Genomic DNA, 12,114 nt, shown 5'->3' with positions numbered 1-12,114 from the left:
AATGCATTCTCCATATGTATAGTAGGAAATTCATGGGCTTGATAGTGCTCATGTGTGTGAGATCCAACATATAAACAGTTATGACCTTGGGGAATTCACTTAGCCTCTCTGTACCTACATTCCCTGATAAACTTTGTTATTTCAAGCAGCACCTATTTCTGGAACCCTTGCTTTGTGCCAGGTCTCATTTTAAAAGGTGGAGAGGAAGAGGTAAGATAGAAAAGTCCTCTGCTCTCCTTGAGCTAACTTTCTACAGACAAATGAGCAAAAAATAATTCCGTCATATAGGATAATATGATTGAAAGTCACTCAGAGGCAACCCTAGAGTAAGTGGCCAGAAAAAGGTTCTCTGAAGATGTGACCTTTAAGAGGAAATCTGAAAGACAAAAAGAGTCAGTAATGAGAAGACCTGGGCAGAGACAATAGGCTAGTGAAGGCAAGGGGGTTGAGGGCACCAGGAGGAGGAGAGCAGAATAACTGGAGGAAATAGTACAGATGAGGTCAGAAAGGTAGGAAAGGCCAGACCAGGTAGAGATTTGCAAATTGGTTTGGATTTTAAGTATTCTGGGAAGTCACTGAGGGATTATAAACCAGGAAGTGACACAGGTGGATTTACATTTTGAAAGGTTTGCTCTGGCAGCTGTGTGGAGAATGGATTGTGGGGCAGGTGGAAGAGTGGCAGCAGGAGACCAGCAAGGGCACTATTGGAATATTCCTGACAGGAGATGATGGAGACTTGAATTAGTTCAGGTGTGGTACATACAGTAAGAAGTGAAGGGTGTGGGAACTATTTTATGGGTTATGCCTGTAGAACTTGCTTATGGGATGGATGTAGGGGTGAGGAAGAAAAGACTGATCCAAGATGATCTCTACATGAGCAAGTGGTGCACGATGGTACGTTTACTGAGGTAGGGAAGACTGCAGAAGGAACGCCTTTGACAGGGAATACAGGAACCATGTTTTGGACGATGGTTTGAGATGCCTATAAGCCAAGCAAGAGAAATCAAGGAGGTAGATCTCTATTTGATTCTGGAGTATAGGGGAAATAATAACAACATTTACCTCAGAGGATTGTTATGAGGACTAAATGAGATAATATCCATAAGGGATGCTCAGAAATAGACATTCTATACGTTTGGTTTTTTCCCCTTCTTGCTCTTTGCAATGCCCATGGACAGTTTCTGTAATCCCTGAACACACCTTGAAGAACTTAGGCTCATGCACTAGCTAACTAAGCATGCAAGTTCTTTGAGCAAGTTTCCCATGAAAATCTCTCTCCCACCCATCTCCATCCCATTTTCCTCAATCTCCAACATCCACAAATTATAAAGGGCAGAAATGGTTACAAACTCACATTGGTGACTTTGTTAAGGACCTAAATCATTTATCTTAAATTTAGTCATGGCCTGAAGATGCCCTGCATGCAGTTGCCTCACGCTTCTTAGAAGATATTGAGATGTCAGAGGAAATACAAGATGGCTGTATCGACATGTGTAAAAGCTTCCATACCTCTACTATAAATTTATCAGAATCCTTCTATATTGAACTTCAAAGATTCAATTATGTGACTCCTACCTCTTATCTTGAATTAATCTCAACCTTCAAACTGTTGTTAGAAAAGAAAAGAAGGTAAAACTGAAATTTCATATTTCTACAAAAGCTATGGTGGTTTTAAAATATTTATGTGTACAAAGGCATAGCTATGAAGTAATATATACTTATTTCTTATAAACATATTGTGAGTTTTGTTAAATCTTTAAATGATTTAATCTACAAACATTTTGAGGGTAGGGACAGGATCTTATTCTTTCATTTAGATATGGTGTCCAGCACATTGTAAATTCATTGTCATGTTTGTTGAAAGAATGAAGGCATGCCACTTAGAGCTGTGGTAAGATCCTTGGAGATTTTGACAGTGATTTTGAGTAAACACTACTATAAAGTAATTTTTATTTGATAAGTGATTAGATAATAGATAAGCCATTCTCCTTGGATAGTGAACAGCTGAGACCCCAGAGATAGCTGCTCCATATACATGGCAGTTTTACTTCTCTAAACTGTCATTTGAAAACCATCAATATAAACATCAATAAACATATGCACCATAGGAAGTGTCAGAGTGAGGTTTTTTAATGTTCTTGAAAGGTGGCTTTGACATGCAAAGAAGTTTATCCAAAAATTTTGTTCTAAAACTTAATTCTATATATATATATATATATATTCCAAAATTTAAAAGCTTATTAACATTAAGCTAGAAAGTTAGAAGTTGAGAAAATTTTAGTGATCACTTCAAGGGAGTTCTTTGATATTGGGTCAGATTCACAAACTTAAAAAAAAAATTGTATTACATTGATAATTTTAATGCATTATTCCCTTTTAAGGTTAGATTTAACTTATCAAACCTTCCTTGGTGCTTAAATAATTTCTAAATCTAGTAAGTTAAACTTATACATGGTAATTCTTGAGTTCTTTTAAATGTTTGAGTGTATTGTATAAACTGAATGTGATTTTGACTTTAAAAACACAAATTTAAATCTGTTGCACGAATACACAATTTAAATTGGAGTTACAAAGCTGACTTGTTAAACTAACAGACCAAATTCTTGTAAATGTTAAAAAAAAATACTTAAAACACCAAATATGCACATATTTCTTAACACAAAAATATAATGCTATGAATTTGATTTTGTATATGTTTCTATAGTTAGTTCTAAATCTTCCTGTGGCTAACCCACTAACTGAAGCATTTTGAAGCATCTTTTTTCATGTTGACCAGGATGCTACCTGGGTACTGATAGGACACTCCTCATCCTTTTTGTCATGACTATTGTGGTGCTAACCAAGTGGGGGGGTGGGTACAGCTTCCCTAGTCAACGTGATCAACACCTTTGGGTTTGAGTCTTACTCTTAGTAATCCTTTTATATTCCTAGGGAAGTCTGCAACTCCCACGCAATGTTGCTTTATAGCTTGGCGGGATTTTATTTCTTTAGCTCTTAAGATAATTATCATGCCATGTAGATCTTATCTTTCACTTAATGGATCATTGCCCCACCCCCCCCACCCCCCACCCTCCATATTTTCTCATCCAAAGCCAGGAGGATCAAAAACTAAGAACTCTTAGAAATTCTGATTAAATCTTAGATATCACTCAACTTTAATTTTGTGCCCACAATATTTAAGACCATCCTAACTGAAAAACAGGTTATTAAAATGAGATACAAACTTGTAGAAAGGCTATAAGAGTAGAAGTTGTCAAGGAATTTTCAGGTATTCTTCTTTGCCTTTCAAATTTTTCTCTGTTTCCTTTTTTTTAAATTCTCTTTTACCTCAACTAGGATTCCTAGCTGTAGTTACCCTTCCCTTAACAGGTAAAGTCTTCAGATCTCTCAGTTGCCAGGTAGTGCTCTAATCTAAAAGCAAATTATTAGATCACCTGCCAGGAAAACTGGTTTAGCTAGCAAAGTGTCACAGCAGGATGAACTGCCCTAATGTAGCTGCCTCATGCTGGCAACAATGAGATCTTCCCTGTGCTTGTCCCACGAGGTTTCTACCGAAACCAAAGTCACAGATAATGCGTGGTAAAGTAAATCCACTCCCCTCAGTTTCCATTACTATCAAACCTTTTGCTTACTCTGAAAGAATTTGACATGACAAAAATGTGGCATGTCCTCACTTGCAAATGCCTTTTTTCTACCTATGATGGTCTTTTCAGCGTTCTCCTGGTTACCGTTTCCAAATCAACTCGGTTAAGTAATAAGTTGGACAAACTATAAAGAAGAGTTTTGTCTAAATGTTAACATAAGATCATCAAGAGAATATATGTGTGAAGATAAAAATTTTTAATTATGTTAAAAATTACATTATTTCCAATAGGTTATTATTTTATAATCACTTTGCACAAAAAAATTTTGAGTTTTGTTATCTATCCTATTTGTCAAACTTGTCTCATTTAAAAAAAAAAATCCTTCTTCAAGATATTTAATGCATCTTAAAATATTTTGCCACCATGGACAACATAGAAAATAATGTATTTTGGACACTGAAGTCTGTTTAGAAGAAGTGATTATTAAAAAGTTTTAAGGAACAATAGCGTTGTTGGAATAAATTTCCCAAGGTGACTAATTTTAGAGATACGTCATTCACGTTGATGCAGGATGCTCCTTGCCCTATACCTAATGTATTTATTTATTTTTTATTTCTTTTATATGACTAGACATTGCTCTAGGTGCTAGAAACAAAAGTGAACAAGACATACTCTCTGTTCTTGTGCACAATCCAATGTTCTAGAGTTCATATTTTTTGACAGATTAATGTATGTGGAAATCTTCAGACTACTCCATTAGTTGTGCCTTCAAAAAGCCCAAAAAGCTCAAGAAATTAAATTTTTAAAATTAATAGGGGTGGAAATTAATAAAAGATGATGCAATGGTGGAACAATTTCAGCAAAAAAAAAAAAAAAAAAAACAGTTTGCTGTGCTAGGCACTGATGAGATACTAATAAGATAATGCTTTTTTCTTTGAAGTGGAAGAGAAAGCCTTGTGACTGACCTTGGCTTATCTGTTTGCTTTCAGTGAGGTCATGAAAATGAAAAAGAGGTATGAAGTTGGTTTGGATAAGCTGAATTCTGCTTCATCTCAAGTAGCCACAATGCAGTATGAGTTAGAGGCTCTGCATCCTCAGTTAAAAGTTGCTAGCAAAGAGGTTGATGAAATGATGGTCATCATTGAGAGGGAGTCTGTAGAAGTTGCCAAGACCGAAAAAATAGTGAAAGCTGATGAAACTATAGCAAATGAACAAGCTATGGCTGCCAAAGCCATCAAAGATGAATGTGATGCTGACTTGGCAGAGGCCTTGCCCATATTAGAGTCAGCACTATCCGCTCTCGATACTCTGACTGCACAGGTAAGTGCACATTTGTGAACTTGCTGAGGAATTTGTCATCATAGCTCAAAAAAAGCACTTCATATTGCATGGTACAGTATGGCTTGTCTCTCCAAATTAGTCTTAAAATTTAATGCAGTTGACATCATTTTGAAATTAGCAAAAAGATTCCCTAATTCCTCTGGAAAAGAGAAAAAAGATCCGTGTGCATGGCTTAGACAATTTTGAAAAGGAAGAAAGCTGCCGGGTGTTATAACCTGCTATAAAATAACACTTATTGTAAGAGTTTTGCTCTACAATTTTGCACTCTAGTAACAGACAGAGGCATCAAACCTAAGTTTATGAATTGATTCTAAGGTGCACCTCTTTTGTATTTAGGCACTTCTTGTAATTGGGATACATCTCACAATAGATGTGATAAAGTATTGTGTCAACATTGATCTTTTGTTTCTTGGTGATATATGAAATAATATGTCCTACAGTGACACATTTTGTAATATATTTTAGACTTGATGAAATATGGTATTAGATGTTATGAATTTTTAAAAATAAATGGTGTGTGGGAATTCGACTAAACCTGTGGATAGGATTGGGAGTAGAATGTTAGATTCTTTCCTCACATCTTATTCCACAAATGATTTCAGATTGATTGAAAATGTAAATATAAATGGTTATATTGCTAAGAAATATTTGAAAATGTAGGTCAAAATGTTTATAATCTCTGAGTGGGCAAGAACCTTGGACTTCCTAGGTCTATGAGAGAAATCAGAAAGATTTTATTATTTGGAATATAGGTGCTCCAAATACTCTTTATATTTTCATAATTAATTTAAAAATTTAAGAGTAATACATTTTAGTACCTAAAAATCTGTAAATTTTGTTTGACATAAATACCATGGATAGAATTTTAGAAACACTGGAGGAAATTATTTGAAACAATGTACAAAGAATTAATATACCTTTCTTTGCAAAGAGCTCTTACAAATCAATAAGAATACAGTAGCTCTAAAATACTACAGTAAATGATATAAAGAAGTAATTCACAAAAGAGGAAAGGCAAATAGTCAATAAACATACGAAAAGCTGTTCCACCTCACTTGTATTTAAAGAAATACAAATTGAAGCAATATTTCTCTTGCCTATCAGAATGTCTACCATTGCTGCTGATGGTGTACGTAAAACAAGCACCCTTTTATTCTTTCTGAAGAACAATTTATTAGTATATGTTAAAAACTTTAAAAATAAAAGGTATAAAATATTTAATTAAGCATGGCAGTTGTAACAGTAAAAAATAGAGAAAAGAGCATTGATAGAATTATGGTGCCTCTCTATTAAAAATAATGATGTAAATGTAGCAGAGAGGGATGTCCACTGTATATTGTTATTGAAATAGAGCAGCTTTTAAAACAGCATGTATTTCATGTATATTATGATTCCGTTAGTTAAAATGTAGCATGTACATTGCTTTGTAGCATAAACACAAAAAAAAGCTATAGAAGGATATAAATGACAATGTTTACAGAGGTGAACTATTATGGTGGGATTACAGGAGACTTATAGATATATAATTGTTCAGTATTTTTCTAATGTTTGTGGTAGGTATCTGTTAGTTTTGTAATTTTTGAGAAGCTACAAAACTCACTTTGTAACATCCAAATCTCCCTTTTATGTGTTTTTTAAAGTAAACTTCATGCTGTAACTATCTCATATAGCGTGTCTTCCTATTCTTTTTTTTATTAGACAAGTTATAGGTTATAGAAAAATCCTGCAGAAAACACAGCCTTCACACATGCAGTTTTCCCTATCATTAAAACTTTGCATTAGTGTGATTACAAAGTTATCACATTTGATGAAAAATATTATAATTATACTATTAACTACAGTTGATAGTTTCCTTATGGTTCACTGTGCTGTACAGACCTATGGGTTTTTAAAAACTTTTTATTCTAGCAACATATATACAACCTAAAATATCCCCTCTTAACCACATTCTAATATAGAATTCATTAGTGTTAATTACATTCACAAGGTTGTGCTACCATCACCACCATCCGTTACCAAAACTTTTCTTCTACTGCAAACTGAAACTGTATGAATTAAGCATTATGCCCCATCCCTTACCCCACCACTGCCCCTGGTAAACTATATTCTGGTTTCTGACTCAATGAATTTGCTTATTCTAATCATTTTACATCAGTGAAATCATGCAGTATTTGTCCTTTTGTGTCTGGTTAATTTCACTCAACATCAAGGATCATCCATGTTGTCATACGTATCAGAACTTCATTCTTTTTTGCTGCTACATAATAGTCCATTGTAGGGATATATCACATTTGGTTTATTCATTCATCTGTTGATGGACATTTGAGTTGCTTCCATCTTTTGGCAATTATGAATATTGCTTTTAAGAACATGGACATGCAAATATCTGTTCCAATCCCTGCTTTCCATTCTTCTGATTGTATACCTAGAAGTGGGATTGCCAGGTGATATGGAAATTGGATTCTTAACTTTCTGAGGAACTTCCAAACTGTTTTCCATGGTGGCTGTACCATTTTACATTCCCACCACAAAGAATGAATGTTTCTGTTTCTCCATGGACTCTCCAACACTTGTTATTTTCTGTTTTTGTTTGTTTGTTTGTTTGTTTTTTAAATAGTAGCCATTCTATTGAGTGTGAAATGGTATCTCCTGGTAGTTTTGATATACATTTCCTTAATGGCTAATAATGTTAAACATTTGTTCATGTGTTTATAGGCCATTTTAATATTCTTTGGAGAAATGTTTACTCAATTTTTTTGTCCATATTTTAATTGGATTGTCCTTTTGTTATGAGGATTTCTTAATATATTCTGAAAATTAACCCTTACTGGATATGTGGTTTCCAAATATTTTCTCCCATTCTGTAGGTTGTCTTTTTAGTTTCATGATGAAGTCCTTTGCACAAAAGTTTATAATTTTGATGATGTCCCATTTATCTGTTTTTTCTTTTGTTCATACTTTTGGTGTAAAGTTCATACTTCTGGTGTAAAGAAATAATTGCCAAATTGAGGTCCTGAAGTTGCTTCCTGTGTTTTCTTCTAGGAGTGTTTTGATTCTTATATTTAGGCTTTTGATCCATTTTTAATTAATTTTTGAATATCATGTGAAGTGGGGATTGACCTTCACTCTTTTGCATCTGGATATCCAGTTTTCCCAGCACCATTTATGAAGAGAATATCCTTTGCCAATTGAATAGACTTGGTACTTTGTCAAATATCAATTGGCCATAGATACAAGGGTTAGTTCCTGAACTCTCAATTTGATTCCATTGGTCTATTTTCTGTCCTTGTGCCAGTACTATGCTGTTTTGATTACAGTTGCTTTGTAATACATTTTAATATCTGGACGTGTAAACCCTCTAACTTAATTCTTCTTTTTCTTGATGGTTTTATGGTTATTCAGGATCCCTTACCCTTCCATATAAATTTAATAATTGGCTTTTCCATTTATTCAATGAAGGCTGTTGGAATTTTGATTGGGATTGTATTGAATCTGTAAATTGCTTTGGGTAGAATTGACATCTTAACAATATTTACTCTTGCAATCCATGAACACAGAATATCTTTCCATTTATTTAGGACTTCTTTGAGTTCTTTTAGCAGTGTTTTGTAGTTTTCCATGTCTAAGTCCTTAACACTCTTGGTTAAATTTATTCCTAGATATTTGATTCTTTTAGTTGCTATTGTAAATGGAATTTTTTTCTTGATTTCCTCTTCTTATTATTCATTACAGATTTTGCTTGTTGCTCTTGTATGGCACCAATATGTTGAATTAGCTGTAGTAGCTGTGTTGTGGATTTTCCAGGATTTTCTGTGTATAAGATCATATCATCTGCAAACAGAGAAAGTTTGACTTCTTCCATTCCAATTTGGAGATCTATTATTTCTTTTTCTTGCCTAATTGCTCTGGTTAGAATGTCCAGTAAAATGTTGAATAACAGTGGAGACAATGGAATCCTTGTTTTGTCCTGATCTTAGAGGGAAAGCTTTCAGTCTTTCCCCATTGAATGTGATGTTACCTGTGGGTTTTTCATATATGCCTTTTATCATGTTGAAGGGGTTTCCTTGTAATTATTAGTTTTCCAAGTGTTTTTATCAAGAAGGGGTGCTGGACTTTGCCAAATGCCTTTTCTTTGTCAATTGAAATGACCATGTTGTGTTTTATTTTCCATTAGTTCTATCAGTATAGCATTTCAAATTGGTAGACTTTCCTATGTTGAACCACCCTTGCATATATGGGTTAAATCCCACTTATCATGGTGTACAATTCTTTTAGTGTCTTGTTAGATTTGATTTGTAAGTATTTTGTTGTGGGTTTGTGCATCTCTACACATAAGGGGTAATTGCCTGTAATTTTCGGTTACCTTTATCTGGCTTTGGTATTAGGGTGATGTTGGCATCATAGAATGCATTAGAGAGTGTTCTCTCCTCTTCAGTTTTTTGGAAGAATTTGAGGAGGATTGGTGTTAATTCTCTTGGAATGTTTGGTAAAATTAACCAGTGAAGCCATCTGGTTCTGGGGTTTTGTTTGTTGGGAGGTTTCTGGTGACAGATACAATGTCTTTAGTTGTTACTACTCTGTTGAGATCTTCTATTTCTTCTTGAGTCAGTAGAGGTAGTTTATGTTTCTAGCAATTTGTCCATTTCAACTAGATTGTCTAATATGTTGGCATACAGTTCATAGTGTCTTCACATAATCCTTTTTAATTTCTATGGGGTTGATAGTAATATCACCCCTTTCATTTCTGATATTAGTTATTTGTGTACTCTTTTTTTCATTGCCAGGCTAGCTAAAAGTTTGTCAATTCTATTGATCTTTTCAAAGAACAAACTTTTGTTTTCATTGATTCGCTCAAATTTTTTTTATTCTCTATTTCATTTATCTCTTCTCTAATATTTATTTTCTTCCTTTTGCTTCCTTTGAGTTTAGTTTCCTCTTTTTTTCTAGATTCTCCAGTTATGTTAGATTTCTGATTTGAGACCTTTCTTCATTTTTAATGTAAGCATTTAAACCTATAAATTTCCCTCTCAGCACTGCTTTTGCTCTTTCCTATAAGTTTAGGTATGTTTTGTTTTTGTGTTCCTTCACCTCAAGATATTTCCTAATTTACTTTGTGATTTCTTCTTTGACTCATTTGTTGTTTAGGAGTGTATTTAATATCCACATATTTGTGAATTTTCCAGTTCTTCTGATGTTATTGATTTTTTTTGCTTCATTTCTTTGTGGTCAGAAGATATGTTGCACGATTTCAGTATTTTTAATTTATGGAAACTTGTTTTGTTACCTAACCTATGGTCTATATTGGAGAATATCCATGTGAACTAGAGAAGAATATTTATCCTGCTGTTTTGGGTGAAGTGTTTTATATATGTCTGTTAGGTCTAGTTGATTTATAGAATTGTTCATGTCTTCTATTTCCTTACTGATCTGCTGTCTAGATGTTCTATCCACTATTGAAAGTGGTATATTGACTGCTATTAATGTGTAACAGTCTATTTTTCCCTTCAAATCTGTCATACTTGCTTTATGTATTTTGAGACTGCTGTTAGTTGCATATATATTTGTAATTGTTATGTCTTCTGTCAAATTGACCCCTTTATCAGTATATGGACCTTCTTTGTCTCTCATAGCAGTTTTATACTTGAAGTCTATTTTATTTGATATTAGTATAGCTACCACAACTTCCTCGTTACTATTTGCTTTTTATGCATTTGTATTTTAGAACATGTAAGATGTAAAACACACACCAGAAAATACAATGTAATAGTTTACCATTACTTATATGTTAACTTTACTGGAGGTCTTTATTTATTTTTGCTGCTTCAGTCCACTCTCTAGTGTCCTTTCCTTTCAGGCTGAAGAACTCCTTTAGCTTTGCTTGAGGGCACTATATTGAGTGAAATAAGCCAGACACATAAGGACAAATATTGCAGGATCTCACTGATATGAACTAATTATAATATGTAAACTCATAGACATGAAATATAAGTTACCAGGATATAGAACAAGGCTAAAGAATGGGGAGCAACTGCTTATTATGAGCAGAATGTTCAACTAGATTGATCTTAAGTGTTTGGAAATGGATAGAGGTGATGGTAGCACATTATTGTGAGAATAACTAACAGTGCTGTATGGTGTGTGAACATGGTGGAAAGGGGACGCTCAGAGTAACTTATGTCACCAGAGGAAAGTTGGAGGTTAAAAGATGGGAATGTATAAAACAGTGGATCTTGTGGTAGGCAATGTCCATGATTAACTGTACAAATACTAGAAATCTCTTTCATGAACTAGAACAAATGTATGACATTACAACTAGATGTTAATAATAGAGGGGCATATAGGGAAAAAACATACCTGTTGCAAACTATATACTACAGTTAGTAGTATTTTAGCATTTTTTCATCAACAGTAACAAATGTACCATACCAGTACTATGAGTCAATAATGGAGGGGGATGGTTAGGGGTATGCGAGGATTTGAGTTTCCTTTTTTTGTCTTTATTTCTTTTCTGGAGTATTGAAAATGTTCTAAAAATTGAAAAAAAATAATTTTGGTGATGGATGCACAGCTGTATGATGGTACCGTGGACAATTGATTGTACACTTTGGATCTTTGGATAATTGTATGGTATGTGAACAATCTCAGTAAAATTAAATTTTAAAAATGCTTAGTCCAAATATAGGAACCAACTGCAATTAATTTGTAGACAAACATTTCTTTCTTAGTAATTAACATGTTGCCATTTCAAGGACATTACTGTGGTAAAATCCATGAAGAGTCCTCCTGCTGGTGTCAAGCTTGTCATGGAAGCTATATGCATCTTGAAAGGCATCAAAGCTGACAAAATTCCTGACCCAACAGGTTCAGGGAAAAAAATAGAGGATTTCTGGGGTCCAGCAAAAAGGCTTCTGGGTGAAATTAGATTTCTACAGTCACTTCATGAATATGACAAAGACAATATTCCTCCAGCTTATATGAATATCATAAGAAAAAATTATATTCCAAATCCAGATTTCGTTCCAGAGAAGATTAGAAATGCCTCCACAGCAGCGGAAGGTCTATGCAAATGGGTCATAGCAATGGATTCATATGATAAGTAAGTGCTGATAGCAAGAAAACTAAATGGTTATATTTTATCATCATGTTCGGTCATTTAGACAATAAAAAATTTTAAAGCTATAGTGATGAG

At 34.0% G+C, this 12,114-nt stretch overlaps 1 protein-coding gene across 5 annotated transcripts in view; it reads left to right on the top strand.

Moving 5' to 3' along the window:
• The window catches only part of DNAH7 (dynein axonemal heavy chain 7), a 371,530-nt gene that overhangs the window by 206,636 nt on the left and 152,780 nt on the right, over nt 1-12,114 (top strand). For all 5 annotated transcript variants that reach the window (XR_005218999.1, XM_037850664.1, XM_037850667.1 and 2 more), the window contains 3 exons: nt 1,400-1,629; nt 4,574-4,904; nt 11,675-12,021. Coding sequence is in view for 4 of the 5 variants with exons in the window: in XM_037850664.1 (XP_037706592.1) it covers nt 1,400-1,629; nt 4,574-4,904; nt 11,675-12,021 (908 nt within the window). In the remaining variant the exon portion in view is untranslated. The remainder of the gene's footprint in view (nt 1-1,399; nt 1,630-4,573; nt 4,905-11,674; nt 12,022-12,114) is intronic.

This window comes from Choloepus didactylus, chromosome 9 (genome assembly GCF_015220235.1).
Source record: "Choloepus didactylus isolate mChoDid1 chromosome 9, mChoDid1.pri, whole genome shotgun sequence".
NCBI lineage: Eukaryota > Metazoa > Chordata > Mammalia > Pilosa > Megalonychidae > Choloepus > Choloepus didactylus.
The sequence above is the reverse complement of the archived record's forward strand: the minus strand, read 5'-3'. Positions and strand labels throughout refer to the sequence as shown.